Source organism: Cherax quadricarinatus, chromosome 1, assembly GCF_038502225.1.
Source record: "Cherax quadricarinatus isolate ZL_2023a chromosome 1, ASM3850222v1, whole genome shotgun sequence".
In the NCBI taxonomy this organism is placed as follows: Eukaryota; Metazoa; Arthropoda; class Malacostraca; order Decapoda; family Parastacidae; genus Cherax; species Cherax quadricarinatus.
This window is the reverse complement of record NC_091292.1, coordinates 3,694,076-3,707,383: the sequence shown is the minus strand read 5'-3', so window position 1 is coordinate 3,707,383 and position 13,308 is coordinate 3,694,076. Positions and strand designations below refer to the sequence as shown.

Here is a 13,308-nt window from a genome sequence, read left to right as displayed (position 1 = left end):
ATTTGTTTTTCCAATACATCCTGGCAAGTTCTAGCACTCAAAAACCACTCTCAAACTTTTCAAAAACTTGTTTGTCAAATTCCATCATGTTTCTCACTTTTTTTACCAAAGGAACTTTACTAGGAACTTTCTTTGGGGCCATGGTTACTTATCTCACAGTTGCACTTAATCAATAACCACAAAAAAGAATGAATTACAGTGAAATGTTTGGATGAATGAGCAGAAGCTTCCTCACTTGCCCAGAGACAGAGCCAGACTGACGCATGAGAGGCCGGCAGTGGCGGGTCGACGCATACCATACAGCCAATAAGTGAAATAACGGCCAATAACCGGAAGCCAAAAAACCAGCCGATAAGCGGAACAGCTGATAACCAAGGGTCCACTGTATATCTTCCATTCTATCAAATGAGACCAAAAAAAACGAGAATGAAAGTAAGCAGGTTATAACAATAAATGGAGAAAAAAAAATGGAATGACTTATGCAGCAAGCACCACCACCAAACAGTAGTGGCAGGTTTGTGTTTCAACCCTGGAAATTTGAAATTATGCTAGCCAAAATTAGTGCCGGATTATTGATTGCCATATTAGTGATGGCCAACCTATGCTATAAAGAAAGCCACATGTGTACTATCACCAGCTACTGAAACTACTGAAACCAAACTGTTCCCACACATACCATACATAAACTAGCCATTTTATCATGTACAGGAACTGTTCATGCAGACCATCTCATAAAATATAAATTACATGTTGAATCCTAATTCAAATACATACTGCACCTGTCCTACAGTTAAATAGTTTGTAAGTACAGTGGACCCTCGAGTTTCGGCAGCATCGACTTTTGTGAAATTCAACTTTCAGCAAGATTTTTGGCAAAATTTGGCCTTGAGTTTCGTGATTAGACTTGTGATTTGGCAACCGTCCGGTATCCGTCCTCTCATCACCACGCACACAAAGCCAGTCTCCCACGCCATTCACGCTCAGTGTGCCATTGTTTACCAACACGTGACCATCACCCCGCGGGTTCGTATGTAATAATCCATTGTTTTTTTGTGATTGCAACTGCTAAATAAGTCACCATGGGCCCAAGAAAAGCTAGTGCAAGCCCTTTGGTAAAGAAAGTGAAGAACACGATTGAATTCAAGAAGGAAATCATTTAAAAATATGAGAGTGGAGTGCGTGTTACAGAGCTTGCCAGGATGTATGGCAAACCCCATTCAACCATCACTTCGATCGTGGTGAAAGGAAAGGAAATAAAGTGTGCTGTTGTTGCAAAAGGGGTGGATATGCTGACAAAAAGGAAATCAAAAATCCTCGAAGAAGTGGAGAGGTTATTGTTGGTGTGGATTATCGAAAAACAGTTAGCAGAAGATAGTGTTACACAGTCGATAATATGTGAAAAGGCAAGGCAGTTGCATGACGATCTCGTGAAGAAATTGCCTGCAACAAGTGGTGATGCTTGTGATTTTAAGGCCAGCAAAGGTTGGTTTGAGAGATTTAAGAAGTGTAGTGGCATTCACAGTGTGATAAGGCATGGTGAGGCTGCCAGTTCTGACAAAATTGCAGCTGAGAAGTTTGTACAGCAGTTTAAGGAGTGCGTAGACACTGGAGAATTCAAACCCCAACAAGTGTTTAATTTTATGCGACAGGGGTCCAATGGCTCTCAAGTTGTTCCCAGTGCCAGTGTCTTTAAAAAACAAAGAAGGGAAGTAACCCCAGATAAGGACTTCATACCTGAAGTCCTAATGGAAAGAGATTCTCCTTCCAAACAATAGTGTACACCTTCCTCCTATCCCCTCCTCCCGTCTTCCATCCACCCAGAAGTCTTCAGTAAAGGTAAGTGTAATGTTATTATTTTTTTAAATGCATGTACTTGATTTCTGATTGTTTTCAGTATGTAAATCTTTATTTAATTTTAAAAAAAAAATTTATTTTAATATTTTTGGGTGTCTGGAATGGATTAATTTTATTTCCATTATTTCTTATGGGGAAAATGGTTTCAAGTTTCGTGAATTTTGACTTTCGGCAGGCTCTCTGGAACGGATTAATCACGAAACTCGGGGGTCCACTGTATTAGTTTTATTTTACCTAAATGCTTCACAAAACAAAGAGACTATCCTTAGAATTTTGACTTGCTGTCAGTAAAGAAAGAGCATTACTACTCTACTTACAGAGGATTACTTTGCCTAAAATGTAGTGAATACTAGTGGCTTTCTTTTGTGCCTATTTTATTACATGTAAATACATTATCTTTGTACAGCATAAGAAGAAATAAAAATTTGAATTTGAATAACCAGAACAATTCACTATGAGTCCAGAATTTGGAAAGGAGGCTCTTAACAACGTTTTGGTCTGCCATCGACTATTTTCAAGTAGTAAGTGAGGGGAGGGGGGGGAAAAGAAAGAAAGCCAGAAGGAATTCCCAGTTTTGCTTCTGTTGATGTTTGCCTTTTCCAGTACAGTGCTAAATGGTCTAGTCTTCGAAACACATTACATTACTTGACCTGACCTTGACTCTCCTCAATTCTCCTGATCTTGCTGTCTCTCCTGAATTTCTTCCCTTTTCTCCTAATCATAACTTGATAATGGTCCAGGGCAGAGTGAAACACATTTAGGGTTAGCTGTGAACTACTATACAGTACTTACATTCCAGACACTGGTGTGATTTTATATACATGTTGTGTGTTGGACGAGGCATGACCCAGGGCAATATTAAGCGCCCTGTCAATACCAGCAGCCAAAGTATAAGGGAGACGGGTGAGAGGCTCGGATCCATCACATGGGACCAGAATGTATGGAAACACACCATGGATGTGAAGACAGGCCTTTTGTCCTGTGTGGTGGAGAAATTAGCTGCAACATTTTGTAAGTGCCTGAACCGTAAAACAAAAATAATTATGTGAAATCATACAACAGGTTTGTAATTGGTTTTACCTTTGCAATTGAATTATTATGTAACATTTTTACCAAATATTTTCAAGAAGGAAGACATACCTTTAGGTGTGGCACCAAAGATACGTAACACAGGAACACGTTTTACTGGAGCTCCCCGAAAAGTTGAATATTGGGGATCCAAACCATTTACAGGTGCTCCCTGATAGTGGTCAACTGTTACTATACGCAAGGAAAACATCCTTAGCCAGGCCACAACATATGTAGAAAAGTCATCATTAAAGACGAATAATCTGAAATTGAGCAAGGAAATAAGTTTAAGAAAACATGAGCTAATTTCATAGCAACTGTACATACTGCATTAGCATATAGAGAAGATCTTTGGAACCATAGAAGAATCACCAAATTAGAAAAGTATAAAAATTTGAGTAATTATCATGGACATATAAATTCAAAGTTTTGATTTCAAATTGTTATACAACATATGCATCCCATAGGATGCACAGCATTTTGGGTAAACTACATAATAGTGCATCTTCCTTAGAGTCAATAGCTATACAGTATATCATAACATTAATGCAGCATTCCTTATTGTGTGTGTGTGCTCCCTTTAGAATTAATGTACATTTTTTAACGCACTGTCTATTTGCCACGTAAGTAGGGTGACCTAAAAAAGAAGAAACACTTTAACCATCACTCATTCATTCAAGCATGCAGACATGTCAGTTCAAATGGCCCTATGAGCTGCAACATCCTCACCCTTCTTTAAGAGTGCAGGTACTGTACAGCCTCTCCTCACTTAAGAACAGGGTTCCATTCCTAAGAGTACGTCGGTAAGCAAATTGGTCATTAAGCAAGGAGCACACTATACTGGTAGTGGATCTGTGTCAACCATCTTTAGGTATTTTTTTAATATCATGTGTGCACCATTTATAACATTTCTGGTATATTTTTAAATGTTTATATAGTAGTTTCCTGTATAATGTAATAAACAGAATAGAGGAACTCAACTCTAATATACATTATTTAGGTTTGCATACTGGTTGGAGAGCTGGTTGTAAATCCAAGTGGTCGGTAAACAAGTATGTCACTAAGTTTCTCCTCTCTTCATAAATGTTACCTTGCTCACACTCCAATAGCATGTCAAGTCATAAAAACTACTTGCCTCCCTCCACTCACTCCTATCCAAGGCATTTACAGAAGCCAATAACCTCAAAACCTCCTTTACCCCTCCCTCCAACCTCTTCTAGAATGACTCCTACCCCTCCTTCCCTCAACCCTAGAGTTATACACCCTCGTCCCCTCTAAATGCCCAAACCACCTCAACATCCCATCCTCAGCCCTCTGAATAGTACTTTTGGTAATCGTACACCTTCTATCTCCACGCTCCCAATTCTCTGCATAATATTCATACCACACATTGCCCAATTATTGTACATATATATACAATTAATATTTTTTTTACCACATCAGCCATTTTCCATCAAGGTAGGATGACCCAGAGAAAGAAACACATTCCCATCACTTATTCGATATGTTGAAACAAACTTTAGATTATCTAAAGTATCCTCTTTAGAGAAATTTGAACATGCCGCAGCTTCATGTAGTGTATTAAATTTCAGAGTTAGTATTTTTGTCATTGTCCTAGATTCTTTGCATTCTGTCCTTCCATTTAGTTTGTTGCCTCTCAGTCACTGAGAGCTTTAATTCCCTTTCTTGAAATTCTGGGGAGAAATAAGGGAACAGCTGAGGACCCATGAAGTTACTATAATTGGCAGTGATCACCTCTACATTTTTTCAAATTTATACAGGTATTAAAGCTGTGATTATCACTATGTTTACTTGAGATAGTGAATGATAAATGCAGCATGTACATTTGCAACCCACTTTGTTTCTAAAGCCTGGCACCTTCACGAATTTTAAATTTTAATATGACCTACTTGGCCAAAAAAGTTGGTAACCCCCCCAATTTACATGCATTCAATACTGTACACCATATCTCCACTACCCACCAGCATGGTAAGTACAGTCTCCTATCAATATTGTTCTTGCACAACATGGCATGCCCATCCATAACAACAACTCTAGTCCAAGCATTACTTCATTCTAAGAAACTTTACTATGCTTCTTTTATTTTCATTTTTCCATGAGAACAAATGACAAACAAGAATTTTATTTTTGCCCAACCTTCTACATTCTTTTCACTCACCTATTCTAATGTTACCTAATACAACAATCTAGGAATAAATAACACTAGTTCAACCTCACAGGAAAACCTAATGATAAATTTTATTTAAAAAAAAAGGGGGGGGGAAATATAAATGATACAAATATGAATATTAATATCTGATTTCATTCACAGAAAAAGCAAACAAGTGATACAGATTTTGCTAGAAACCCATAGTATGCACAGTATTTCATTACTGTATTTAAGTGAACACAGAGTTCTGGAACTGTTTATGCTTCTAATACAAGGTAATGACAGGTAAGACCTGGTCACAGCTCGCAAGTGAGAATTGGTTGACAATACTATTTACATATACGTAAATCAAAATTAATAATTGAATGGGAAGGATAAAAATTATGTTACAGCAGAGGAATAATAATAATGTGATAAAAGTTAATGTCAATGAAAAAATCTGGGACAAGATAAAGGAAAGACAAGGGATATATACATGGTGTAATTAAGGGTACAAGAATGAGTGTATGAATTACAGGGAGATAAGCTTGTTGAGTATACCTGGGGAAGGTGAGGACCTGGGGAAGATGAGGACCTGGGGAAGGTGAGGACCTGGGGAAGGTGAGGACCTGGGGAACATGAGGACCTGGGGAACGTGAGGACCTGGGGAACGTGAGGACCTGGGGAATGTGAAGGCCTGGGAAAGATGAGGACCTGGTGCCAATGGTATGTACGTAGCATGTTTGCCATTACTGTGTCACAGCTTAGGAATGTAAAGGTGAATGACACTGACCTCTAGTTTCAAACCCCAGCTTGCCCATGGGGGCATGGCAAGTCAACATACAGACGACAAGCTGAAAAGATACACTTAGGATATGCTGGCATACAACACATCCTTTCTGTCCAATAAACATGTGCAGAGATATTGTGTATTTCTCCAAACACACCCACATTTCAAACCCCAAACCCACAACATTGGGAAAGGTGAGGCCTTGGAGATGACAAGGACTTGGGAAAGGTGAAAAACCTAGAGAAAGGACCTGGGGAAAGAGAGGGCACTAGGCAAGAACGTGGGAGAGATGAGGGCACTATGCAAGGACCTGGGGGAAGACAAGGGCACCAGTTGAGGACCCAAACACGGTGAGGACACCTAGTGAGGGAACAGAAAATGTGATGGCACCAGGTGAGGACCTGAAGAAGGCAAAGGCACCAAGTGAGAACCTAGAGAAGGTGAGGCACCTATTAAGGTAGGTACCTAGGAAAGATGAGAACACCTAGTGAGAACCTAGGGAAAACTGAGGACCTGGGAAAGGTGAAGGTACCTAGTAAGGATCTATGAAAAGTGAGGGCACCTAGTAAGGACCTGGGGAAGGTGAGAGCACCTAGCAATGACCTAGGGAAGGAAAGGGCACATAGTGATAACCCAGAGGAAGTGAGGGCAACTAGTAATGACCTAGAGAAGGTGAGGGTACCTAGTGATGACCAAGAGAAGGTTAGGGCACCTAGTGATGACCTAGAGAAGGTGAGGGCACCTAGTGATAACCCAGAGAAAGTGAGGGCACCTAGTGATGACCAAGAGGTGAGGGCACCCAGTAAGGGCCTGGAAAAGGTAAGGGCACCCAGTAAGAGCCTGGAAAAGGTAAGGGCACCTAGTGATAACCTGGGGAAGGTGAAGGCACCTAGTGATGACCTAGAGAAGATGAGGGCACACTATGCAAAATGCAACACACATAAAGAGCCAAAAGATCTGGAATTCTCTGCCCAAAATAGCAAGAGGTCCCCTGCCCACAAATCAATTTAAGACTATACGTACTTAAACATCATCGCATCTCTCAGTAACAAGCATACCCACACTATGCTAATCTCTAACCAAGTTTAAAACAACTCTCCCAAACATTTTATTATCCCTTAACTATTAAGTCATTACAGTAGACCCCCGGTTTACGATATTATTTCATTCCAGAAGTATGTTCAGGTGCCAGTACTGAACGAATTTGTTCCCATAAGGAATATTGTGAATTAGATTAGTCCATTTCAGACCCCAAACATACACGTACAAACGTACCTACATAAATACACTTACATAATTGGTCGCATTGGGAGGTGATCGTAAACCGGGGGTCCACTGTACTGAAAACTTAAAAATGTATGTTTGTATCATAAACTGTACTACCTCATATTAATATTAGAGTAAAATATTGTACATTCGTAATCTACCACTCTTCACCTGTCTAGACTTAAGCAGTCTTTAAGTATTAGGTTAAGTCTGCCCAAAATGCCTCAGTGTGATAGTGGCTTTCTTTGTACCAATCAAATTATGAAATGTAAACATACATTGTAACCTTTGCAAAGAAATAATTTTTTTTATTTTGATTTTGATTTTGAATGAGAACCTGGGAAGGCGAGGGCACCTAGTAAGAACCTGGGTCTGGTGAGGGCACTTATTAAGCACATGGGTCTGGTGAGGGCACCTAGTAAGGACCTGGGAAGGTGAGGGCACCTACTAAGGACTTGGGTCTGGTGACGGGTACCTAGTAAGGACCTTGTCATAGTGGTCCAGTAGTTGGGACACACAGGAATGAGGACCTGGGAAGGCGAGGGCACCTAGTAAGAACCTGGATCTGGTGAGGGCACTTATTAAGCACCTGGGTCTGATGAGGGCACCTAGTAAGGACCTGGGAAGGTGAGGGCACCTACTAAGGACTTGGGTCTGGTGAGGGGTACCTAGTAAGGACCTTGTCATAGTGGTCCAGTAGTTGGGACACACAGGAATGAGGACCTGGGAAGGCGAGGGCACCTAGTAAGAACCTGGATCTGGTGAGGGCACTTATTAAGCACCTGGGTCTGATGAGGGCACCTAGTAAGGACATGGGTCTGGTGAGGGCACCTAGTAAGGATCTGGGTAAGGCAAGGGCACCTAGAAAGGACCTGGGAAAGGTGAGGGCACCTAATAAGGACTTGGGTCTGGTAAGGGCACCTAGTAAGTGCCTGAGTCCGATGAGGGCACCTAATAAGGACCTTGGTCAAGTGAGGGCACCTAGTAAGGACATGGGTCTGGTGAGGGCACCTAGTAAGGACCTGGGTTTAGTGAGGGCACCTAGTAAGGACCTGGGGAAGGCAAGTTCACCTAGTAAGGACATGGGGAAGGTGAGGGCACCTAGTAAGGACTTGGGTCTGGTAAGAGCACCTAGTAAGCACCTGGGTCTGATGTGAGCACCTAGTAAGGGCCTGGGTCTGGTGACAGCACCTAGTAAGGACCTGAGTATGGTGAAGACACCTAGAAAGGACCTGGGGAAGGCAAGGGCACCTAGTAAGGACCTGGGAAAGGTGAGGGTGCCTAGTAAGGACCTGGGGAAGATGAAGGCAACTAGTAAGGGCCTGGGGGAGGTGAGGGAACCTAGTAAGGACCTGGAGGAGATGAGGGTACCTAGTAAGTACCTGGGGGAGGTGAGGGCACCTAGTAAGGACCTGGAGGGTGAGGGAACCTAGTAAGGACCTGGAGGGTGAGGGAACCTAGTAAGGACCTGGGGGAGATGAGGGCACCTAGGAAGGACCTGGGGAAGGTGAGGGCACTTAGTAGGGGCCTGGAGGAGGTAAGTGCACCTAGTAAGGACCTGGGAAGGTAAACACACCTAGTAAGGGCCTGGGAAAGGTAAGGGCACCTAGTGATGACCTAGAGAAGCTGAAGACACCTAGTAAAGACCGGTGGAAGACAAGGACACCTAGTAAAGACCGGTGGAAGACAAGGACACCTAGTAAAGACCGGTGGAAGACAAGGACACCTAGTAAAGACCGGTGGAAGACAAGGACACCTAGTGATGATCTAAAGAATTAAGGACAACTAGTAAGGTCATGGGGATGGTAAGGGCACCTAGTATGGCCCTGGGGAAGGTAAGGGCACCTAGTGATGACCTAGAGAAGGTGAGGGCACCTAATAAGGACCTAGAGAAGATGAGGGCACCTAGTGATGACCTAGAGAAGGTGAGGGCACCTAGTGATGACCTAGAGAAGATGAGGGCACCTAGTGATGACCCAGAGAAGGTGAGGGCGCCTAGTGATGATCTAGAGAAGGTGAGGGCACCTAGTGATGACCTAGAGAAGATGAGGGCACCTAGTGATGACCTAGAGAAGGTGAGGGCACCTAGTGATGACGTAGAGAAGATGAGGGCACCTAGTGATGACCTAGAGAAGGTAAGGGCACCTAGTGATGACCTAGAGAAGATGAGGGCACCTAGTGATGACCTAGAGAAGGTGAGGGCACCTAGTGATGATCTAGAGAAGGTGAGGGTACCTAGTGATGACCTAGAGAAGATGAGGGCACCTAGTGATGGCCTAGAGAAGGTGAGGGCACCTAGTGATGACCTAGAGAAGATGAGGGCACCTAGTGATGACCTAGAGAAGGTGAGGGCACTTAGTGATGACCTAGAGAAGATGAGGGCACCTAGTGATGACCTAGAGAAGGTGAGGGCACCTAGTGATGACATAGAGAAGATGAGGGCACCTAGTGATGACCTAGAGAAGGTGAGGGCACCTAGTGATGACCTAGAGAAGGTGAGGGCACCTAGTGATGACCTAAAGATGAGGGCACCTAGTGATGACCTAGAGAAGGTGAGGGCACTTAGTGATGACCTAGAGAAGGTGAGGGCACCTAGTGATGATCTAGAGAAGGTGAGGGCACCTAGTGATGATCTAGAGAAGGTGAGGGCACCTAGTGATGACCTAGAGAAGGTGAGGGCACTTAGTGATGACCTAGAGAAGGTGAGGGCACCTAGTGATGATCTAGAGAAGGTGAGGGCACCTAGTGATGATCTAGAGAAGGTGAGGGCACCTAGTGATGACCTAAAGATGAGGGCACCTAGTGATGACCTAGAGAAGGTGAGAGCACCTAGTGATGACCTAGAGAAGGTGAGGGCACCTAGTGATGATCTAGAGAAGGTGAGGGCACCTAGTGATGACCTAAAGATGAGGGCACCTAGTGATGACCTAGAGAAGGTGAGGGCACTTAGTGATGACCTAGAGAAGATGAGGGCACCTAGTGATGATCTAGAGAAGGTGAGGGCACCTAGTGATGACCTAGAGAAGATGAGGGCACCTAGTGATGACCTAGAGAAGATGAGGGCACCTAGTGATGACCTAGAGAAGATGAGGGCACCTAGTGATGACCTAGAGAAGGTGAGGGCACCTAGTGATGATCTAGAGAAGGTGAGGGCACCTAGTGATGATCTAGAGAAGATGAGGGCACCTAGTGATGACCTAGAGAAGGTGAGGGCACCTAGTGATGATCTAGAGAAGGTGAGGGCACCTAGTGATGACCTAGAGAAGATGAGGGCACCTAGTGATGACCTAGAGAAGGTGAGGGCACCTAGTGATGATCTAGAGAAGGTGAGGGCACCTAGTGATGATCTAGAGAAGGTGAGGGCACCTAGTGATGACCTAGAGAAGGTGAGGGCACCTAGTGATGATCTAGAGAAGGTGAGGGCACCTAATAAGGACCTAGAGAAGATGAGGGCACCTAGTGATGACCTAGAGAAGGTGAGGGCACCTAGTGATGATCTAGAGAAGGTGAGGGCACCTAATAAGGACCTAGAGAAGATGAGGGCACCTAGTGATGACCTAGAGAAGGTGAGGGCACCTAGTGATGATCTAGAGAAGGTGAGGGCACCTAATAAGGACCTAGAGAAGATGAGGGCACCTAGTGATGACCTAGAGAAGGTGAGGGCACCTAGTGATGACCTAGAGAAGATGAGGGCACCTAGTGATGACCCAGAGAAGGTGAGGGCACCTAGTGATGACCTAGAGAAGGTGAGGGCACCTAGTGATGATCTAGAGAAGGTGAGGGCACCTAGTGATGACCTAGAGAAGGTGAGGGCACCTAGTGATGATCTAGAGAAGGTAAGGGCACCTAGTGATGACCTAAAGAAGATGAGGGCACCTAGTGATGACCCAGAGAAGATGAGGGCACCTAGTGATGACCCAGAGAAGGTGAGGGCACCTAGTGATGACCTAGAGAAGGGCACCTAGTAAACAACTGGGGAAGGTGAAGACACCTAGTAAGAAACTGAGGACGGTGAGGGCACCTAGTGATGACCTGGGGAAGATAAGGACAGCTAGTAACAACCTAGGAAAGACGAGAGAATCTATTAAGGGGCCCCCAGGGACCCTCCACCTGACTACGTGTTACACAGTAAACATTCCATGCAGGTGACAGCCTGACACAGCCTCCATCACACTCCTCCCCTGCACTGCACACACCACCTACCGCCATTTACACCTTCCCACCCTCTTCCACCTTACCCCGTGCTCCTGCAGGCACGCCTCAGGCACCCAAAAGCGAAGGAAATGGACTCACACGGCTAAAAAATGTGTGCAGTTCCCCTGGCAGACATGTCTTGTTTTCTTCTCGCTACCTGGCGGTATATTTGTGAAACTTTACTGCCAGGCTCGCCAACACTCGCACAACTTTCATTTCAACTCATCTTCCATTTGTAGGTTTACGCGTTAACCATGTTCCCCCGGAAGCCTATAGGTAGATTTTTGAGTACGTGAGGGAGGTATGTTATGGGGGTGAGTGTGGTGTTTAGAGGCGAGTGGGTGGGATGTGTGAGAGGTGGAGTGGGCGAGTACGGTTGGTCATTCTGATCTTCTCACAATCAGCTGAGCGGGTAATGTAAAATGTTATCCTGGTCAAGTGCTATCCTGGTCAGGTGTTATCCTGGTCAGGTGTTATCCTGGTCAAGTGTTATCCTGGTCAGGTGTTATCCTGGTCAAGTGTTATCCTGGTCAGGTGTTATCCTGGTCAAGTGTTATCCTGGTCAAGTGTTATCCTGGTCAGGTGTTATCCTGGTCAAGTGTTATCCTGGTCAGGTGTTATCCTGGTCAGGTGTTATCCTGGTCAGGTGTTATCCTGGTCAGGGGTTCTCCTGGTCACGTGGTATCCTGGTCAGGTGTTATCCTGGTCAAGTGTTATCCTGGTCAGGTGTTATCCTGGTCAAGTGTTATCCTGGTCAAGTGTTATCCTGGTCAGGTGTTATCCTAGTCAGGTGTTATCCTAGTCAGGTGTTATCCTTATCAAGTGTTATTCTGGTCAGGTGTTATCCTGGTCAAGTGTTATCCTGGTCAAGTGTTATCCTGGTCAAGTGTTATCCTGGTCAGGTGTTATCCTGGTCAGGTGTCATCCTGGTCAAGTGTTATCGTGGTCAAGTGTTATCCTGGTCAGGTGTTATCCTGGTCAGGTGTTATCCTGGTCACGTGTTATCCTGGTCAAGTGTTATTCTGGTCAAGTGTTATTCTGGTCAAGTGTTATCCTGGTCAAGTGTTATCCTGGTCAAGTGTAATCATGGTCAGGTGTTATCATGGTCAGGTGTTATCCTGGTCAAGTGTTATCCTGTCAAGTGTTATCCTGGTCAGGTGTTATCCTGGTCAAGTGTTATCCTGGTCAAGTGTTATTCTGGTCAAGTGTTATCCTGGTCAGGTGTTATCCTGGTCAAGTGTTATCCTGGTCAGGTGTTATCCTGGTCAGGTGTTATCCTGGTCAGGTGTTATCCTGGTCAAGCGTTATCCTGGTCAAGTGTTATTCTGGTCAAGTGTTATCCTGGTCAAGTGTTATCCTGGTCAAGTGTTATTCTGTTCAAGTGTTATCCTGGTCAGGTGTTATCCTGGTCAGGTGTTATCCTGGTCAGGTGTTATCCTGGTCAAGTGTTATCCTGGTCAAGTGCTATCCTGGTCAAGTGTTATTCTGGTCAAGTGTTATCCTGGTCAGGTGTTATCCTGGTCAAGCGTTATCCTGGCCAAGTGTTATCCTGGTCAAGTGTTATACTGGTCAAGTGTTATCCTGGCCAGGTGTTATCCTGGTCAAGCATTATCCTGGCCAAGTGTTATCCTGGTCAAGTGTTATCCTGGTCAAGTGTTATCCTGGTCAGGTGTTATCCTGGTCAGGTGTTATCCTGGTCAGGTGTTATCCTGGTCAAGTGTTATCCTGGTCAAGTGTTATCCTGGTCAAGTGTTATCCTGATCAAGTGTTATCCTGGTCAAGTGTTATCCTGGCCAAGTGTTATCCTGGTCAGGTGTTATCCTGGTCAAGTGTTATCCTGGTCAAGTGTTATCCTGGTCAAGTGTTATCCTGGCCAAGTGTTATCCTGGTCAAGTGTTATCCTGGTCAAGTGTTATCCTGGTCAAGTGTTATCCTGGTCAGGTGTTATCCTGGTCAAGTGTTATCCTGGTCAAGTGTTATCCTGGTC

At 44.3% G+C, this 13,308-nt stretch overlaps 1 protein-coding gene across 12 annotated transcripts in view; it reads right to left on the bottom strand.

Moving 5' to 3' along the window:
* LOC128690850 (mucin-3B-like) overlaps positions 1 to 11,561 on the bottom strand; it is a 245,985-nt gene extending 234,424 nt beyond the window's left edge. For all 12 annotated transcript variants that reach the window (XR_011392071.1, XR_011392075.1, XR_011392078.1 and 9 more), the window contains exons 1-3: positions 11,421 to 11,561; positions 2,995 to 3,185; positions 2,647 to 2,833 (exon numbers count right to left, since the gene is read on the bottom strand). Coding sequence is in view for 8 of the 12 variants with exons in the window: in XM_070085103.1 (XP_069941204.1) it covers positions 2,647 to 2,833; positions 2,995 to 3,133 (326 nt within the window). In the remaining 4 variants the exon portion in view is untranslated. The remainder of the gene's footprint in view (positions 1 to 2,646; positions 2,834 to 2,994; positions 3,186 to 11,420) is intronic.
* Positions 11,562 to 13,308: the final 1,747 nt, after the last annotated feature.